General features: G+C 56.3%; 1 protein-coding gene across 2 annotated transcripts; it reads right to left on the reverse strand.

Annotated features, from left to right (window-relative positions):
* Positions 1 to 499: 499 nt before the first annotated feature.
* On the reverse strand, positions 500 to 6,646 carry LOC138924001 (uncharacterized). Of its 2 annotated transcripts, XM_070266545.1 has the most exons (3): positions 6,199 to 6,646; positions 3,869 to 4,014; positions 500 to 3,730 (listed from the first exon to the last, which is right to left on the reverse strand). In XM_070266545.1, the coding sequence occupies exon 3, from the start codon at positions 2,699 to 2,701 to the stop codon at positions 1,793 to 1,795; it is 909 nt and encodes a 302-aa protein (XP_070122646.1). In that variant the 5' UTR covers positions 2,702 to 3,730; positions 3,869 to 4,014; positions 6,199 to 6,646; the 3' UTR covers positions 500 to 1,792. The 2 variants fall into 2 exon arrangements, with proteins under 2 accessions (XP_070122646.1, XP_070122647.1); XM_070266546.1 differs by having other exon boundaries at positions 500 to 4,014; positions 6,199 to 6,497.
* Between the last annotated feature and the right edge of the window lie 7,673 nt (positions 6,647 to 14,319).

A 14,319-nucleotide genomic window follows, 5' to 3' on the forward strand; every position in this document is an offset into this window, starting at 1 on the left:
GACCAGGTGACCTTACGAGGCCTTTCAGCAGCGTCACTCCGGGCCCCGCACCCTCCTTCCCTCCCAACCACATGCACACACTCCCCTTGGGGGCCGCGGGCTGTCGGGCTGGGAGCCCACATTCCTGGGCCCCAGGTGGGGGGTGGCTGCTCCAGGCTGTAGACATTTCCCACATTCCTCCCCAGGGTCAGGTGCCTTCCCTGCATTGGCTTTTAAATGTCACTGCCAGCCCCAGTCCACACTGAAAGGGCGGGGGGAGGGGGAGGGAGGCATTCTCAGCTGATCCCGAGGCTGTAAAGCGAGCGGTCTGAGAAGAGGGGGAGCATCAGCCCCAGCGGCAGAGTCATCTGCAAAAAGGACCGAACAACAACCCAGCTGTGGCTGCATTTGCCTCATCATGACAGGGGGGGGGGGGGGGGGGCCATCCACAAAGCCCCGCCCCCACCGGAGTCCGGTTTTCTTCTTACTCTTCCCCACTTCCCCTTTTGTGTCTGATCCTCTCTCCCTTCTGTAAAATGGGCATGAATTGTCCCCACTCCAGACCTGCCTCCCTCTCCCACCAGGGGTTCCCAGTGTGGCCCCCTCGTGGGGCCCATCCTCCTTCAGACCGCAGGACTAACAGGCAGGCTCCTTCCCAGAGCATCTGTCTCACAGGTCCCCGCCCCACACCTGGGGGTTCAGAGGGCTCAGCCAGGCCGGCCCAGGCGGGGCAGCCGAGAGTTCACCTCTGCCTGGGCTCATGCGATACCATGCCAGCAGTGCTTGGTGGGTATGGGGCTGGCCTGGAGCAGGCATGTTGATTGTGCCCGTGCAGAGCTGGCACTCCCTGCCAGCCTCATGGAAACGGGAGTTGCTGCAGATGCAGCCTTGGCAAACACACAGCCTGCAGACAGCATGGCAAAGGGAAGTACTTAAACGCCACCACTCCAGGTTACTCCTGGAGATTCTGGGGTAGAGAGGGAGGGACGGGGGAGGACAGCCCTGGGGCCACAGGGCAGGAGAGGATGGGAGCTGTGTTGGGCACCTGGAGGCACTCTCAGGGCAGCCTTCATTTCCCGTCTGTGGCAGGGTCCTTAATGAAGTCTAGGTCCCAGTATTAAGAGCACCGACTTCGGAGCCAGCAGGCCTGAGCTCACATCCCAGCGCTGCCACTCACCTTAGACAAGGTTCCAGCTGCTCTCAGACCAGTGTCCTCATCAATAACTCTGCAAATGACATCGGGCTCACAGGTTTGGTGTGCAGGAGCGATGACATTCCGCATGTCAAGAGTTTAGTATAGTGCCTAGAGCATAATAAGGGACTAACCCAAGGCAGTTATTACTGCTCCTCATTCCCGAACTCGGGGACGTTCAAGTGCAGAGGCACTGCTCAGAGAAGGCCAAGGCAGGCCCAGCAGAAATGTACAAGGCTGAAGGCGACGATGGAGTCCTGATCCTCACAGTTCCCCTCCCCCGGGAGCTGAGAGCCTGCTTATTCCAGAGGCCTTTGCCCTAGGTCTCACAGACAAAGTGGCCCAGTCCCAAGGCGTCAGGCTCCAGCTTGAGAGAGGAATGGATGAAGTGAGCCTGGCCCTGGCCAGCTGCCTCCTCCCTGGTCCTGCGAGTATATCAGAGTGTAGGGCCCTCCCTCTTCCAGACCATGGGCCACGGTTTGATTTGAGATTCGGCCACGCTGGCTGTGAGGTCGTGGGCCTCAGTTTCCTCATCTGAAATGTGGTAATGATGCCTGTGCTCCCCAAACGGCAGGGCATTCCTGAGGCTTAGAGGAGATGTCAAATGTGGGTGACTTGTCCCTAGGAGACACTTGTCAGGATGCTGCAGGGCCATCCAGGCCACCTGGGAGGGCTCTGACCTGCTCGGGGCAGGGCTGGGGAGGGCTTGAGAAGCGGCCAGCAGTGACTCCTTGTCCCGAAGCGTGGTAGCCGACCTCCAGATGGAGACCACAGAGGAAGCTCGGCCGCCACCAGGGGTGCTGGGATGGCGGTGGGGCGGGAGGAGAGGGAAAGACTTGCCTCAGCACATCCACACCTGCCAGCAGGACCTGAGTCACCGACCAGCCAGAAGGGCAGTCCTGGTTGGTGATGGCAGCATTGCCTCCCACGCTCGGTCCTCCCGGGAGAACCCGCCCTCCTCAGCAGCCGGTCCCTGCCTGTGGTTCCCCCACCATCCCACGGTCTACTGTCCAGATGAGGTACTCTTGGCCCACGGTGCTGGACAGGCCGCCTCGGGCAGCACCCACCAAGTTGGCTGTGCTTCAGAAAGCCCCCAGAGGAGACCCCAGCAGCTCTGGTGCTGGGCTCGCTGTCCCCAGCCTCCCGGCCTGAAGCTTCTCGTGTTGCCCGACTTGGGTTGTTCCCGTGGCAACTGCAGCTCACAGGGGACCAGCCGAAAGCAGACGCTGTAGGAAGAGCTGGGTGTCTCTCTGGCTGGTCTGGGGGCTCTGTTCCCTGGTCTCCCACAGGATGCCGAGTTCTCTCAGCACTATCTTCTGTCCCCAGCTCTGGGTAGGAAACCGCCCACTTGTGCAGGAGCTGGGTCCCCTTGTGCTGGGTGACCTCATGGTTGAGGTCAGCCCCAAGCACCCAGAGTTGGAGTGGATTGAGGAGAAGATTTCCCACGAAACTGGGCCTTAAATGAACCCATGCAGGAGAGCAGTCACCCACACAGACCTGTTCTGTCTCTGACTGGTTCCTCCTCCCCATCTTCTCAGCCAGGCGGGGCCAGGCCGGGCTGAGGATGGGAGGACCTGAGAGGTAGCCACGTGCTGCCGAGCAGGAAGGGGCTGAGGCGGGCTCTCCATTTCCTCTGCTGCCCTTGAGCTCTTGTCATAGTTTAGCAGCCTGGGGTCCAGGTGTGTAGCTGCCAAAACACCAGCCTCAGGTTCAATTAAATTCAAGAAAGACAGTTTGGAGCACCTGCTCTGTGCCAAGCACTGGGGACACAAAGAAAAGCAAGACATGGTCCACGCCCTCATGGAGCTCACAGACCAGTGGGGACACACAGGAACACGCACGCGCCTCTGAGACAGAGGCAGACAGAGGTCAACTCTGCGGCGGGGGCCGGGCTGGGAGGCCCAGGGAGGGAGAGCTGCATTCAGCTGGGGAGTTTGGGGAGGTTTCTGGGAGCACTGGAAGATGGGCGAGAGGCAGGAAGGAAGAGGGTGCTATGGCAGGGTGGTTTGGGTCAGGCCCTGGGTTCCAGGAGGAATAGAAGGCATCGCTCCGTGGCGTGGCGTGAGGGGGTATGCGGCTGCTTCAGGCATCAGTCCCGCCCAGCCCACTCCCAGAGCACAGAGTACCTGGGGAAGGGGCTGCTAAGTCCTTTCCACTGAGAACGAGGGAAATGAGGGCATCTTCCAGAGATGGAAGGAAACCCCCACCCCGAGACTTCTGGGACTCGAGGACTTGAAGGGTTGTTTGTGCTTGGAGCAAAAGGGAAGGTGAGGAGAGTTTTGGAGAGAAAGGAAAAGCAGTCCCCTCAGGAAGAGCTGGGATGATTTGGAATTCTGGGGACTTGGGGGCTAATGCTCAAATGTGCTGTGTAACACTGAGCAGGTCATGTAACCTCTCTGGTCTGCAGTGTCCTCATCTCCACATAAATGGAGAACTTCGGATGGAGAGGCTGATGTGGCTAGTGAGTCTCTGCGAAGATCCAAGAAGGCGTCTCTGCACGGATCTAACCCGAAGGCAGGCTCCCAGTGTGGTGGAGAGGAGGCCTGGCTGGGCTGAGGTCTGTGGGTAGGAACACATGCTGGCAGAGGAGCCAGGGGAGCAAGGGGAGGTCTGGGGTCCATATTCCCACCACCGGAGGGGTCTCTGCTGCTGGACGCCCAGGCCGGAGGCCCAAGTGTCGGCCAGCAATTGCCTCACCTAGAGGCGACGAGAGGGCTGAGCTGGCTCCACAGGGCTCCCGGTCTCCCTCCGCCTCCCCGGGGGGCTGAAGATGGCAGAGATCCCAGGGTGCTCCTCTCTGCTTGGTGGCCATGGGATGAAAAGGAGGCGGCTTCCGCTGACTCCTGCGTGATTTGAGGGCGTGGGAAGGCCCCACCCAGGCACAAACTCAGGACGATATCACTCCCTTTTTCTCCCAGGACTTTAGAGCTAACAATGCCTTTTGTGTGCACTGACTCACTTTATCTTCGTCGCGACCCTAGACAGTGGCCAGAGAGGCGTCGTCGCACTCCATCTTACAGACAAGCAAACTGAGTCTTGGAAGATGAGGGAAACTTACCCAGGGGCACACCTGGTGAACAGCACACCCAGGACAAACCCGGGTTTGCGGACAACACCACTTCCCATAACTGAAGGCTGACACCACAGCCAGGCTAAGTGTTGCTTCTCCATGAGCAAATGCAGGTGCCCTGGGAGAGGTAAAACCCTGAGCCATTCACACCTTAGTATGAATTAATTTATCCCACTGAACACTTTCTCTCCTCTTCCAGAGAAACACAAGTTAGTATTTGCAGGGGTTGAGGAAAAAACACTTTCAAAGAGGCAGAAAAGGAAGACAAAACTTCTACAAATTCCATTGATTTTCTATTTTTTTCCTCCCCGAGGCTGGGTCCTTTAAGCCACGAAACTTAGCGCCATCGCCAGAGGGGAAAAGCTAGGGGGTCTTTGTGTAAGAGATGGGGGATGCTGAGGTGAGCTAGATAAACTCTTTCTCTTTGAACATCTTGAAATCTCCCGAAAAGACAGAGATAAAAATAGGCCAGTGACAAACAGCTGGTCATTGCTTAACTGGCGCTCCCATCTAAGGAAGAGCGGCTAAGTGTCTGGGTTAGCTAAGTTCTCTTCACTGGCGACACACCCGTCCTCACACAGTTATCACTCTCCCAGAGCCTCGTAAGCCTTCCAGCCAGACTGCCCCTTTGTCACCTTGCTCAAGTCTCTCTTCCCAGCGCTGCGCAGGACACCGGCCAGCGCAGCCAGGCGAGGGCCTGCAGGGCCCTTGTGGAATCTCTGGCCAATTCTCCCATGATACAGATGAGGAAACTGAGGCCCAGACAGGGGCGATGCCTTGCCCAGGGTCACCACAGTGAGGTGGCACCGAGCCTGGGCTCCCACTGCAGGAGACGTCCCACCAGGACACGACCCCCAAGGGTTTGGCTGGGGAACCCCATGTTCTGTGCATGGCCAAGGAGGAAGGTGGGGTGGTGGTGATGGGGGGCGGAGGGGCCACCCCAAGGAGAGGAAGCTCTGAAGCTAGGGAGGAGGGAGGAGATGGAGAGAAGGCTCCCACCAGGAAGGCTGAGAGGCCCACAGGAAGAGCTCAGCAGCATCATTCACAGTCTGCCTTCTCGGACCTCGAAAGCCAGGGCCAGTTAAAATTAAATTTAAATTAGTCAAAGTGAAATAAAATAAAAAATTCATCTCCTTGGCTGCAGGAGCCACATCTCAAGTGCTCGGCAGCCACACGTGGCTAGTGTCTGCTGTACTGGACAGCGGGGCGGGAGCTTGAGTCCATCCTGGCGGAAGGTTCCGTTTGGACAGGCTGCTCCAGATGCCTCATGCGCGTGAGCGCATCTAAAAAACAGCTTTCTGAGTGTCACTGACACTTGTAGAAATGTAACAAGGAAACTCCACTCACAGGTGGTCTCCCCCACTATTAGCATTTGACATATGTCCTTCCAGTCTCTATTCTTCCTTTAGAAGGAAATTCACATGCTGCACGGTCCTTGGAAAAAATGCAAACAATATAGGGGCCTAGAGAGTCAGCATGGTCCCTCAGGAGCCCTCCCCAGAGGAAGTGCTGTCAGAGGCTTGGCAGGAGTTTGTCCCAAGTCTGAGTGTCCCTCAGCCCCAGCGGCTCGTGGATACCGTGGACACCGAGGGGCTGCTGTGAGGGCAGAATCTCCCTTGCACCTCCCTCCCATCCCCACAAGACCACCAGTCCCCCCTCTTCCACTCACCCAGCACCCAGGCGCAGCTGGGAGTCCTCAGGGGGGTCCCTGCGCTCCAAGAAGCACCTCAGCCCTCGCCTTGCACCCTCCTAGGACCTCTGCCGAGAAGCCTGCCCTCCTCTCTCTTCACCCAGCCCTGCTCCGCTGCACAGCACCACGTGGGGCCCGGGTGGGGGTCTCAGCGGGGTCTCCCAGCGCCCGCGGAGAGACGGACAGACCGACTGTATGCCTGCCCTGCCTCTCTAGGTCCCTAGGTCTCAGCGTTCTCATCTAAAGGAGGGAGACAATGACACCTACCTGAAGTCTTGCCGGGAGTTAAATGAGGCGATAGATGTAAAACATTTCGCATTTCAAGATCCTGATTATTGTCACTTTGCAGAGGAGGAAACCCAGGCTCAGTGAGACCTGCCCATCCCCCAGGGTCCCGCCTGCAGGAGGTGGCAGGAACTGGGCTTCCATCCCACGTTGTCTGGCTCCAGCGCCCGCACGGCTGCCTCCCAGGGCAAGCCCTCTGTGAGCTGACCCCTGAGCTCCAGAACGCCCTGGCCCGGGGCGCAGGGGAGCGAAGAAGGAGGGAGGCGGCTGCAGACCGTCAGGTGCCCTAACCCTCACTGTGCCCAGTCAGAGGCCTGCTGGGTCTGGCAGCAGTCCCTGCCGCGGGGACGTCCCTGCCGTGGGGACATCCCTCCCACTGCAGCTTGGGCACCCTGAGGCATGTGCCTGCTCTCCGCGGACCTCAGTTTCCCCGTGTGTACAGCAACCCTGACACTCTGTCGTTCTGCCCTTCTGTGACCTCCAACCCCAGGAGACATCAGGGACCCAGACTCAGGCTTGACCAGGGGCAGGAGCCAGCCTGCCCCTCAGACCAGACCAGTCACTGACCCTGGGTACCCTTGCTCTCCAGGCTCCCTGGGGCCCTGAGGAGGGGTGGGGTGTGACAGGTCTGCTCGGTGAGAGCAGGTTTGGAAGGAGGCTCAGCAAGGGTGAGGCGGCAGGGCGCGCCTCTCAGGCACAGCTGTGATCACCGGAGAGAGGGCACGCCCGCCAGCTTCCTCTGCCGGCTGCACCGGGTAGGAGCCCCCCCCATGCATCCGATGCCCGCTTGCCAGCCCTTGCTTGCTGGGTGGTGGGCAAGGAGGGCCAGAGAGCCAAACCCCAGCTGCCCCAGAGCCTTGAGGACAGGAGTGGGGAACCTGTCGTCACAGGCCGAGCAGGCCAGAGGCCTTGCCTCCCCCAGTCGCCCTCCCTGAGAGGGAGCAGGAGCAGACAATGGCCACGGGTGACTCACCAGTGAGCCATCTTCTCATCCCCACCCCTCTGGCCCAGCCCAGGACAGTCCAACTTGTCCTCCAAGGGGGCTGGAGACCAACCTTCCTCGGCAGCCAGCTTCCTCTCTCTTCACCCAGCCTGCTCCCCACTCCGTGCAACACCACATCAGGCAGGGTCCATGGAGGGAGGGATTTGACGGCAGCAGACCCGGGCGGTCAGGGCAGACTCCTCTGTGGAAGCATCGGAGGCGCAGGGGCCTAGATGTGGCCTGCTCTCCCCTGTCCTGCCTCTTCTCTCCTCCACTAACCTCCCTGAGTCCCGGGGAGTGGTCATTGTCATTTTTTCATCTCCTTCTGGGATAAGAACTTGGACTCTGCCTGCAATTTATTCCCTCCTGAAAGACCAAATATGTGGAGCAGTGGGGAGTCCCATTCCATCCATGTGGGACAGAGCTGACTGTTAGAAAGTATTTCCTTTTGCTTAGTTACTATCTGCCTCCCTATAGAATCCACTAGACAGCACTTCAAGAATTTAATGTCCACTGTCCATGTCCATCTACTCTACAATTCTTTGCTCTGGGCCAAATACCCTGAGTTCTTTCAGTCACTCCCTCCTAATACTGGTTTCAAGATCTTCTGACAGCTTGGCCTGTATCCTCTGGAAACATTTCCGTTTGTCTGTGTTCTTCTTGTACCATGGTGTCTAGAACGGGGCTCGGCGTTCCAGCCAAGGTCAGGCCAGCATAGAGTGTGCATCGCCCGGGGGCTCTGGCATGTTGTAGATCCCATGAGTTCTGCTGTCTTGCCACCTGCACTGAATTCCGGGTCAACGAACACCTCCCTGGCGCTTTTGGACCCAAGTGGCTATTTAGCGATGTCCATGTTGAGTGGGCATGCACAGGTCACCCTGGCCTGTGTGACTGCTGCCTCCAAGGATTTGGAGGCCCCTATGCCTGCCGGGGGGGTCCCTAGCAGATGACGCCCCCACAGAGGGAGCCCGGGCTCAGGCAGCAGCTCTGAAGGGTTCTCACTGTGGACTCCCTTGAGGGTCTGATGAAAACCCTGCATCCTCTTCCCAGAAAAAGGCACCTACTCCAAATCCTGAAACAGAGCCAGCCTCCCTGCAGCCCGCTCCTGAGGCCCAGGTTAGGAATCTCTGTCTGGAAGCCCATGCTTGAAAAATGAACGCTGAGACAATCTTCCTGCTCAAACTGCGGGGCCCAGGGCCCATCACAGTAACAGCCTCTCCGCCAGGGCCGGGCCCCACGGCTCACGGAGCACGCTGCTCTGAACAGACCCTAAAGTGCAGGTTATAACTGAACAAACAGGAGTGCAAGGTCCAGAGGGTTCCAGTGCCCTGCACAAGGTCACACAGCCAATCTGGGTGGAGTCACACTGGACTTTCCTACCCACATGGTGCCTCAGAGAAGCCCAACACAGTCCGCCTGCCAGTGGGGAAGACAGGATGGGAGAAAGGGCTGCCCTGGGCAGACTGGTTCCTGCTGCTGCTCTGCAGAGGCGCACCCAGCTGGCCTTGGTGCTGAGCTGTGGTTCCAGCAGCCTCTTTCCTGGCAAAAGCACGGGAAGGCCAGGCTGCCAGCTGTGGCTTGTGGGAGAGCAGGGACAAGGGCAGAAACCAGGCCTGGAGCCTGAACCCTAGCACCCAGGGGACAGAGAAAGAGCCACTGGCCCCTGCCTCTCAAGGGTGCAGACACCTCACTTGTCAGGAGAATCAAACCCGGCCGGAGGGAGTGGGAGTCAGGGAACAGTGCGCGTCTGAGCACACCGGGCTTACTACAGGCACCAGACTTGACGACTGGAGGTCAGTGTTTACATTGCCAAGGAATTCTTGCTCCCTAAAATCCTTCTGCTTGACCCAGAAAACTCCTCTGCCTGCAGGGCCCAGCTCACTCCCCCCATGAAGCTTTTCCCCAGTTTTCCCTGGAGGAGGGCCTTGTGTCCTCCACACGGCCAGCCGGCCCGGTGTTCAGACCCCACCCAGGCACTGTCTGACATTACCTGCCCCTTCTAAAGACCGCGGCCTGGCGGGCTGGAGCTGGACTCAGCATCTGGCCCTGGCCCCCGGCAGCAGGGGCTCAGTCTTTTTGTTCAATAAGCTCCAGACGCCAGACATGACGAGCTGTCCTCCACTTGCTCTGCGACTTCAAGCTGGGTCTGAAACCTCCCTGGTCAAAGAAGGCCAGCCCCGCACCACCCCCGCCCCATCGGAAGCCAACGATGGCCTCCAGAAACCCTACGAAGATTCATCTAACGGCTTTTTTCCAGGCTGTGATGTGTGAGGGAGAAAGTTCAGGAGAGAAAACTGTCAATTTTATGTCTTTCCCCAAACTGGATTATTTCCCTTTGCTCCAAACAGTTGGCAGAGATGTCTGGGCAGAGAAGGTCGGTCGGAGCGTGGACACTGCTCTGCGGGCAGCTATGGTTCTCCATTCCAGGCTGGCTTGCAGCCAGGTGCGGGCTGGGAGCTGCTGAGGGAGGGCTGGGTGTGCGGCCGGTGGGTGGCTGCTCCGGCCTTCGGTCACTAGCTCTCCTCACAGTGAACTAGTAAATTCATGCTGGTTTTATGCATCTGTCTACCTCACGGGACTGCCAGGCTCCAGAGGGCAGGAATCACACTTATTCAATTCAGAATCCTCAGGGCTGGGGACAATGCCAAGCACACATAGATGCTTAATACATGTTAAAGAAAAAAGCACTGCCCCCTCCCTGCAGTCTTGTTTCTGGGGCAGCCCTGCCTCTCTCAACAGGAAGAGCTCGCTAGTACCCCCTCTGCTGATGGGGTCCATCGTGGTCCTCCTCCCTCCAGGCTCTTATGGGGAAGGCCCTCTCCCCAGGGCTGCTCTGAGGCCAGTGCTCTGTTTATCTCCAGCCCCAAATATGCTTCTTAGGTTTTCCTGCCACCTGGCCCGAAGCCCCGACCACCCCAGCTGTTCCACTGCACGGCCCCACCCAGATGCACCGCCAGCCTCTGAAAGCCTTCGGTCTAGGGTGCTACCCGCAACCACAACTATTTTTAGCAGAGCTCAGGCGAGAAGGGAGGGGGAGTCAATGACCTCCTGCCTCATGTTGTTGACATCCTCCCCTGCCCCACCCACCCTTCACCCACCAGTGTCATTTCCCCCTTTTAATAACGCCACCACCCACGCTGCTGTGTTCCACGTTCCACCCCAGGCTGTAACCTCAAGCCCTAAGTTCTCAAGGCCCTCAGACACATTCACTTTTCTGGAAGAACAGGGACTTCTCCATCCTCTCCAGGGTCAGACATCCCAATGTCCGACCCATGTTCTTAGTCTAACTTAAATCTTTCCTGCTGTTAAGGTTGCCAGATTTAGCAAATTACAGTACAGAACACTCATTTAAATTTGAGTTTCAGACAAGCAACAAACAATTTTTTAGTTCATCATGCCCCAGGCAATACTATACTAAAAAAGTATTCATTATTTCTCTGAAACTCAAATTTCCCTGGGCATCCTGATTTTATCTGGCAACCCTACCTGCTGTATGTCTTTTCACTAGAGCAAGAGCTTTCAAATGTTTTGGCCTCAGGATCCCTTTACACTCTTAAAAATTATTGAGGACATTCAAAGAGATTTTATATGGGTGAGTTGACGTTTACCGTTATTAGAAATTAAAACAGAAATTTAAAAAATATTAACTTATTTTAAAATAACAGTTTAAAAAATAACAGTAATAACTCATTAAGTGTTTAGATAAACAAAGCATTTTTACAAAAAATGACTATATTTTTCAAAATAAAAAATTAGTGAGAAGAGTGGCATTGTTTTATATATTTTTTAAGATTTTTAAAAAACATTTTTCCTTTTTCTCCCCAAAACCCCCCAGTACATAGTTGTATATTTTTAGTTGTGGGTCCTTCTAGCTGTGGCATGTGGGACGCAGCCTCAGCGTGGCCTGATGAGCGGTGCCATGTCCGTGCCCAGGATCCGAACCAGCGAAACCCTGAGCTGCCGAAGGGAAGCACGAGAACTTAACCACTCGGCCACGGGGCGGGCCTCCATTGTTCTATCTTTTTTGCAAGTATTTTTAATGTTTGGTTTAATGAAAGAGAGCTAGATTATTTTCTTTAAGAATTTTTAAAAATTTTAAATTGTGGTAAAAAATATAGAACATAAAATTTCCCGTCTTAATAAGATTTTTGAGCATACGGTGCAGTGGTGTCAAGTACGTTCCCGTCGTTGTGCAGAGCTGGAACCTTGTATCTCCAGCATTCAGTCTACTGTAACATCACGCACTGCAAAGACCCTGGAAAATTCCCCTGTGTACTCACGACAGAATGAGAGTGGAAAAGCAAACGATGTTTTCATACCGTTAGTAAAGCAGTTTGACCTTGCGCATCTTCTGAAAGGACTTGGGGGAACCTCCCAGGGGTTCCTGGACCACACTTTGAGAACTGGGACTCTAGAGCCACAGCCAAGACTTCAGCGGCGACCAGCACCAGCTCCCTCGCCCCTTAAATTAATCTGGGGTGGGGGATGGTGTGACACTGCACACGTAATTTAGTGCAATTCCAAGCTTCTTCTCATTTCTGAGGTGAGTAGTGGGGATGGGAGGAGGCTGCGCCTGGATCTTGCCTAGTGAGTGCCTCAGTAGGGATGGAAAATGGGTCTAGAGAGACTCTGACCCAAGGGGCCTGGCCATCGGACACTTGTTGCCGAATGAACCAAGCTGAGTCTGCTGAGCGAGAGGGAGCTGCAGCTGTGGCTCCCATCGAGGCTTTCAGAGCCCTCTAGACACGGTGAGCCTCTTCGGGTTGGGGGAGAGGAACGAAGGAGCCTGGTGGGGGTTCTGGCTCCTAGGGAGCTCGGTCAATGAGCCAGCTGCTTGCTGCCTCACCCCACCCCCACCCATGGCTGGCAAGGGAGGGAGCTAACCAACGCTATCCCCGGCCCCTACTGGGCATATGTCTGCTCATTCTGACCCTTGCTGTCATTTCCTCCATGGCTAGGTGAGAGCGAGTCTAACGTTGTCGTGAGGACAGCTGCACTCTCACATTTCAGCTGAGCAGCCTCAAGTGAGATCCTAGGCGCCTAGAGCCCCAGTAAGGGGACTTATTCCTCTACTGCCCAATCCAGTGATCCAAGAGCAGGACCCAATACAGCCAGTGGTCTGTCCCTCGTCCACACGAGTGTCCCATTACAGCCAAGTCCAAAGGGACTTGAGTGTCTTACACGTTTTCTATACCAGACACATACCCTTAGCACACTCCCCCTTGTGCTGTTCACAATCACCCTGTAGGTGTTGGTTTATAGCTTCAACTTTATTATACATAAATTCCTTGAGGGAGGGGACCGCGTCTTAATTGCGTCTGTATTTTCCATGGCACCTAGAACAATGGTAAGGTCTCAATCCATGGTGATGGGTTTATTAGCGGGTGGGTTTTCACTGATTTAACAATCAGATTCCCCTTTATAAGGGGCTGGGAGAACAGGTGGAGGCCCTTTACTAAGCCGGCCCTGAGGACTGACTCTCACGCCTTAGGTTTCTGCGGTGAAGCAGCGCTTACAAAGCATGTTCCTGTGTCGTCTCATTCAATCCTTGCAGCAACATGACTGGTATTATAAGTGGACGTGTGAAAGTGACTCTCTAAGCAATTGCAACGTGCTCTGCCCAAAGAAAGAATGTGCTAAGCTAGGGAGGTTGTATCTGTGGCACCAAATATGTGTGGGGGTACTCTCCAGAGCTGCGCTGGGGCAGGGTGTCCTGAACCTGACGGCCTGGTGGATCCCGGCGGAGGACAGGCTGGCGCTTTGTGAGGACCATTCAGCTAGCTCTCCTTGCCCAGTTTCTGAGCTCTCTGAGTAATGTTCCCACCCCATGTGAAACTGCCAACAGGCAGTGCAGGAGCCCATCAGCAAACCGAAGCATCTGGTTGGTTTGACAGCGGTTATATTTTTCATTGAAAATCATTGAAACGGCATTCCGATTGTATCCGTTCGTCTTCTGGAGCTTTGTGAGTCTGCCCCTGAGCCTCCTAGGCCTGTTGCAAGCAAGGTTTCTGAGCAGCAAAGCGAGGCCCAGACCCTGAACTGTGAAAAGGGCCGAAAAGAAACTGGGCCACCACATGGGCTCTGTCCACAGGAGGCCGGCTCTCCCCAGGCCCCACCTGGCTTCTCCAACGGCTCTCCCCTTCACAGAGATCTGGGCACCGGGCTGGGAGGCAGAGCAAGCCAGGGGCCCCTTAGTAGAGACGGAGCCATGCCAGTGGCTGGCCTGCTTCGAGTGCAAAGCGCTGTCAACCAGGGACCCACCTGCTTGATGGACAGGACAGGGATCAGGAAGCCTGAGGGGCAGCACCGGCAGGGTGCAGCTGGGAGAGCTTTGAGGGGTACCGAGCCTTCCCCCGGCTTCCAGGGGCTTGTGTCAGTCCTGCTGCCCCGCAGGCCGGAGCCCGGGCCAGAGTGGCCGGAGCTGGCATTCTCATCATGAGGAGACAGCAGTGAAGAGTAGGGAGAAGGGGTGCTGGCTGGGCCCTCAGCTCCAAAGGCAGAGCTGAACTTCCACCCGGAAATGAGGTTTTGGCTTCTTGGGCTGGGAAAATCCTGGCCGGCAGTGTCTGTTTATCAGGGAAGCTGAGTCAGACGCCGAACTATCTTCTGAAAAGCTCTGCTGTTTCTGGAATTTCATAGGTCAATGCCAGGCCCCAAACGCCTTCCTTTTCCCTGGGGAATTCCTTTGGGGGAGGGGGACGGGGGGGGGGGGGGGGGGGGAGAGACAGGAGACTAGAACCAGCAGTCCGAGTTTTTGCCCTTTTATGGACTTCGAAGCCCCCTCCCCCACCCTAAGATGACTCATTCCCCTAGCTTGACCCAGAGCCCCTGGAGAGGAGAAGGGTCAAACTGAGAAGGTGAGATCAGCTGTGGAGGGGGTTGGAGGCTGGGAGAAAAGGGAAAAGACGACTGAAAAGTGTGGGGAATTCTTTTACGAAGCAACCTCTGAGGGGAGGATTTTTAGAGGCGAAAGGAGGCAGAATGAGAGAGAGAAAGGTTCTATCCCAGAGGGAAGCCGCATACCCAGGGGCATAAAATTCCTCTAAAGAGGTAGGCCAAGGGCCCTACCTGGAGTAAGTTCTCAGACTTCAGTGTGAGCAGAGCCACTTGCTGGGCTTGTT

This window comes from Equus caballus, chromosome 5 (assembly GCF_041296265.1).
Source record: "Equus caballus isolate H_3958 breed thoroughbred chromosome 5, TB-T2T, whole genome shotgun sequence".
Taxonomy (NCBI): domain Eukaryota; kingdom Metazoa; phylum Chordata; class Mammalia; order Perissodactyla; family Equidae; genus Equus; species Equus caballus.

Coding starts and splice junctions, on each gene's coding strand:
- LOC138924001 (XM_070266545.1), bottom strand. CDS start 2,701: ATGGGGAGGAGGAACCAGTCAGAGACAGAACAGGTCTGTGTGGGTGAC.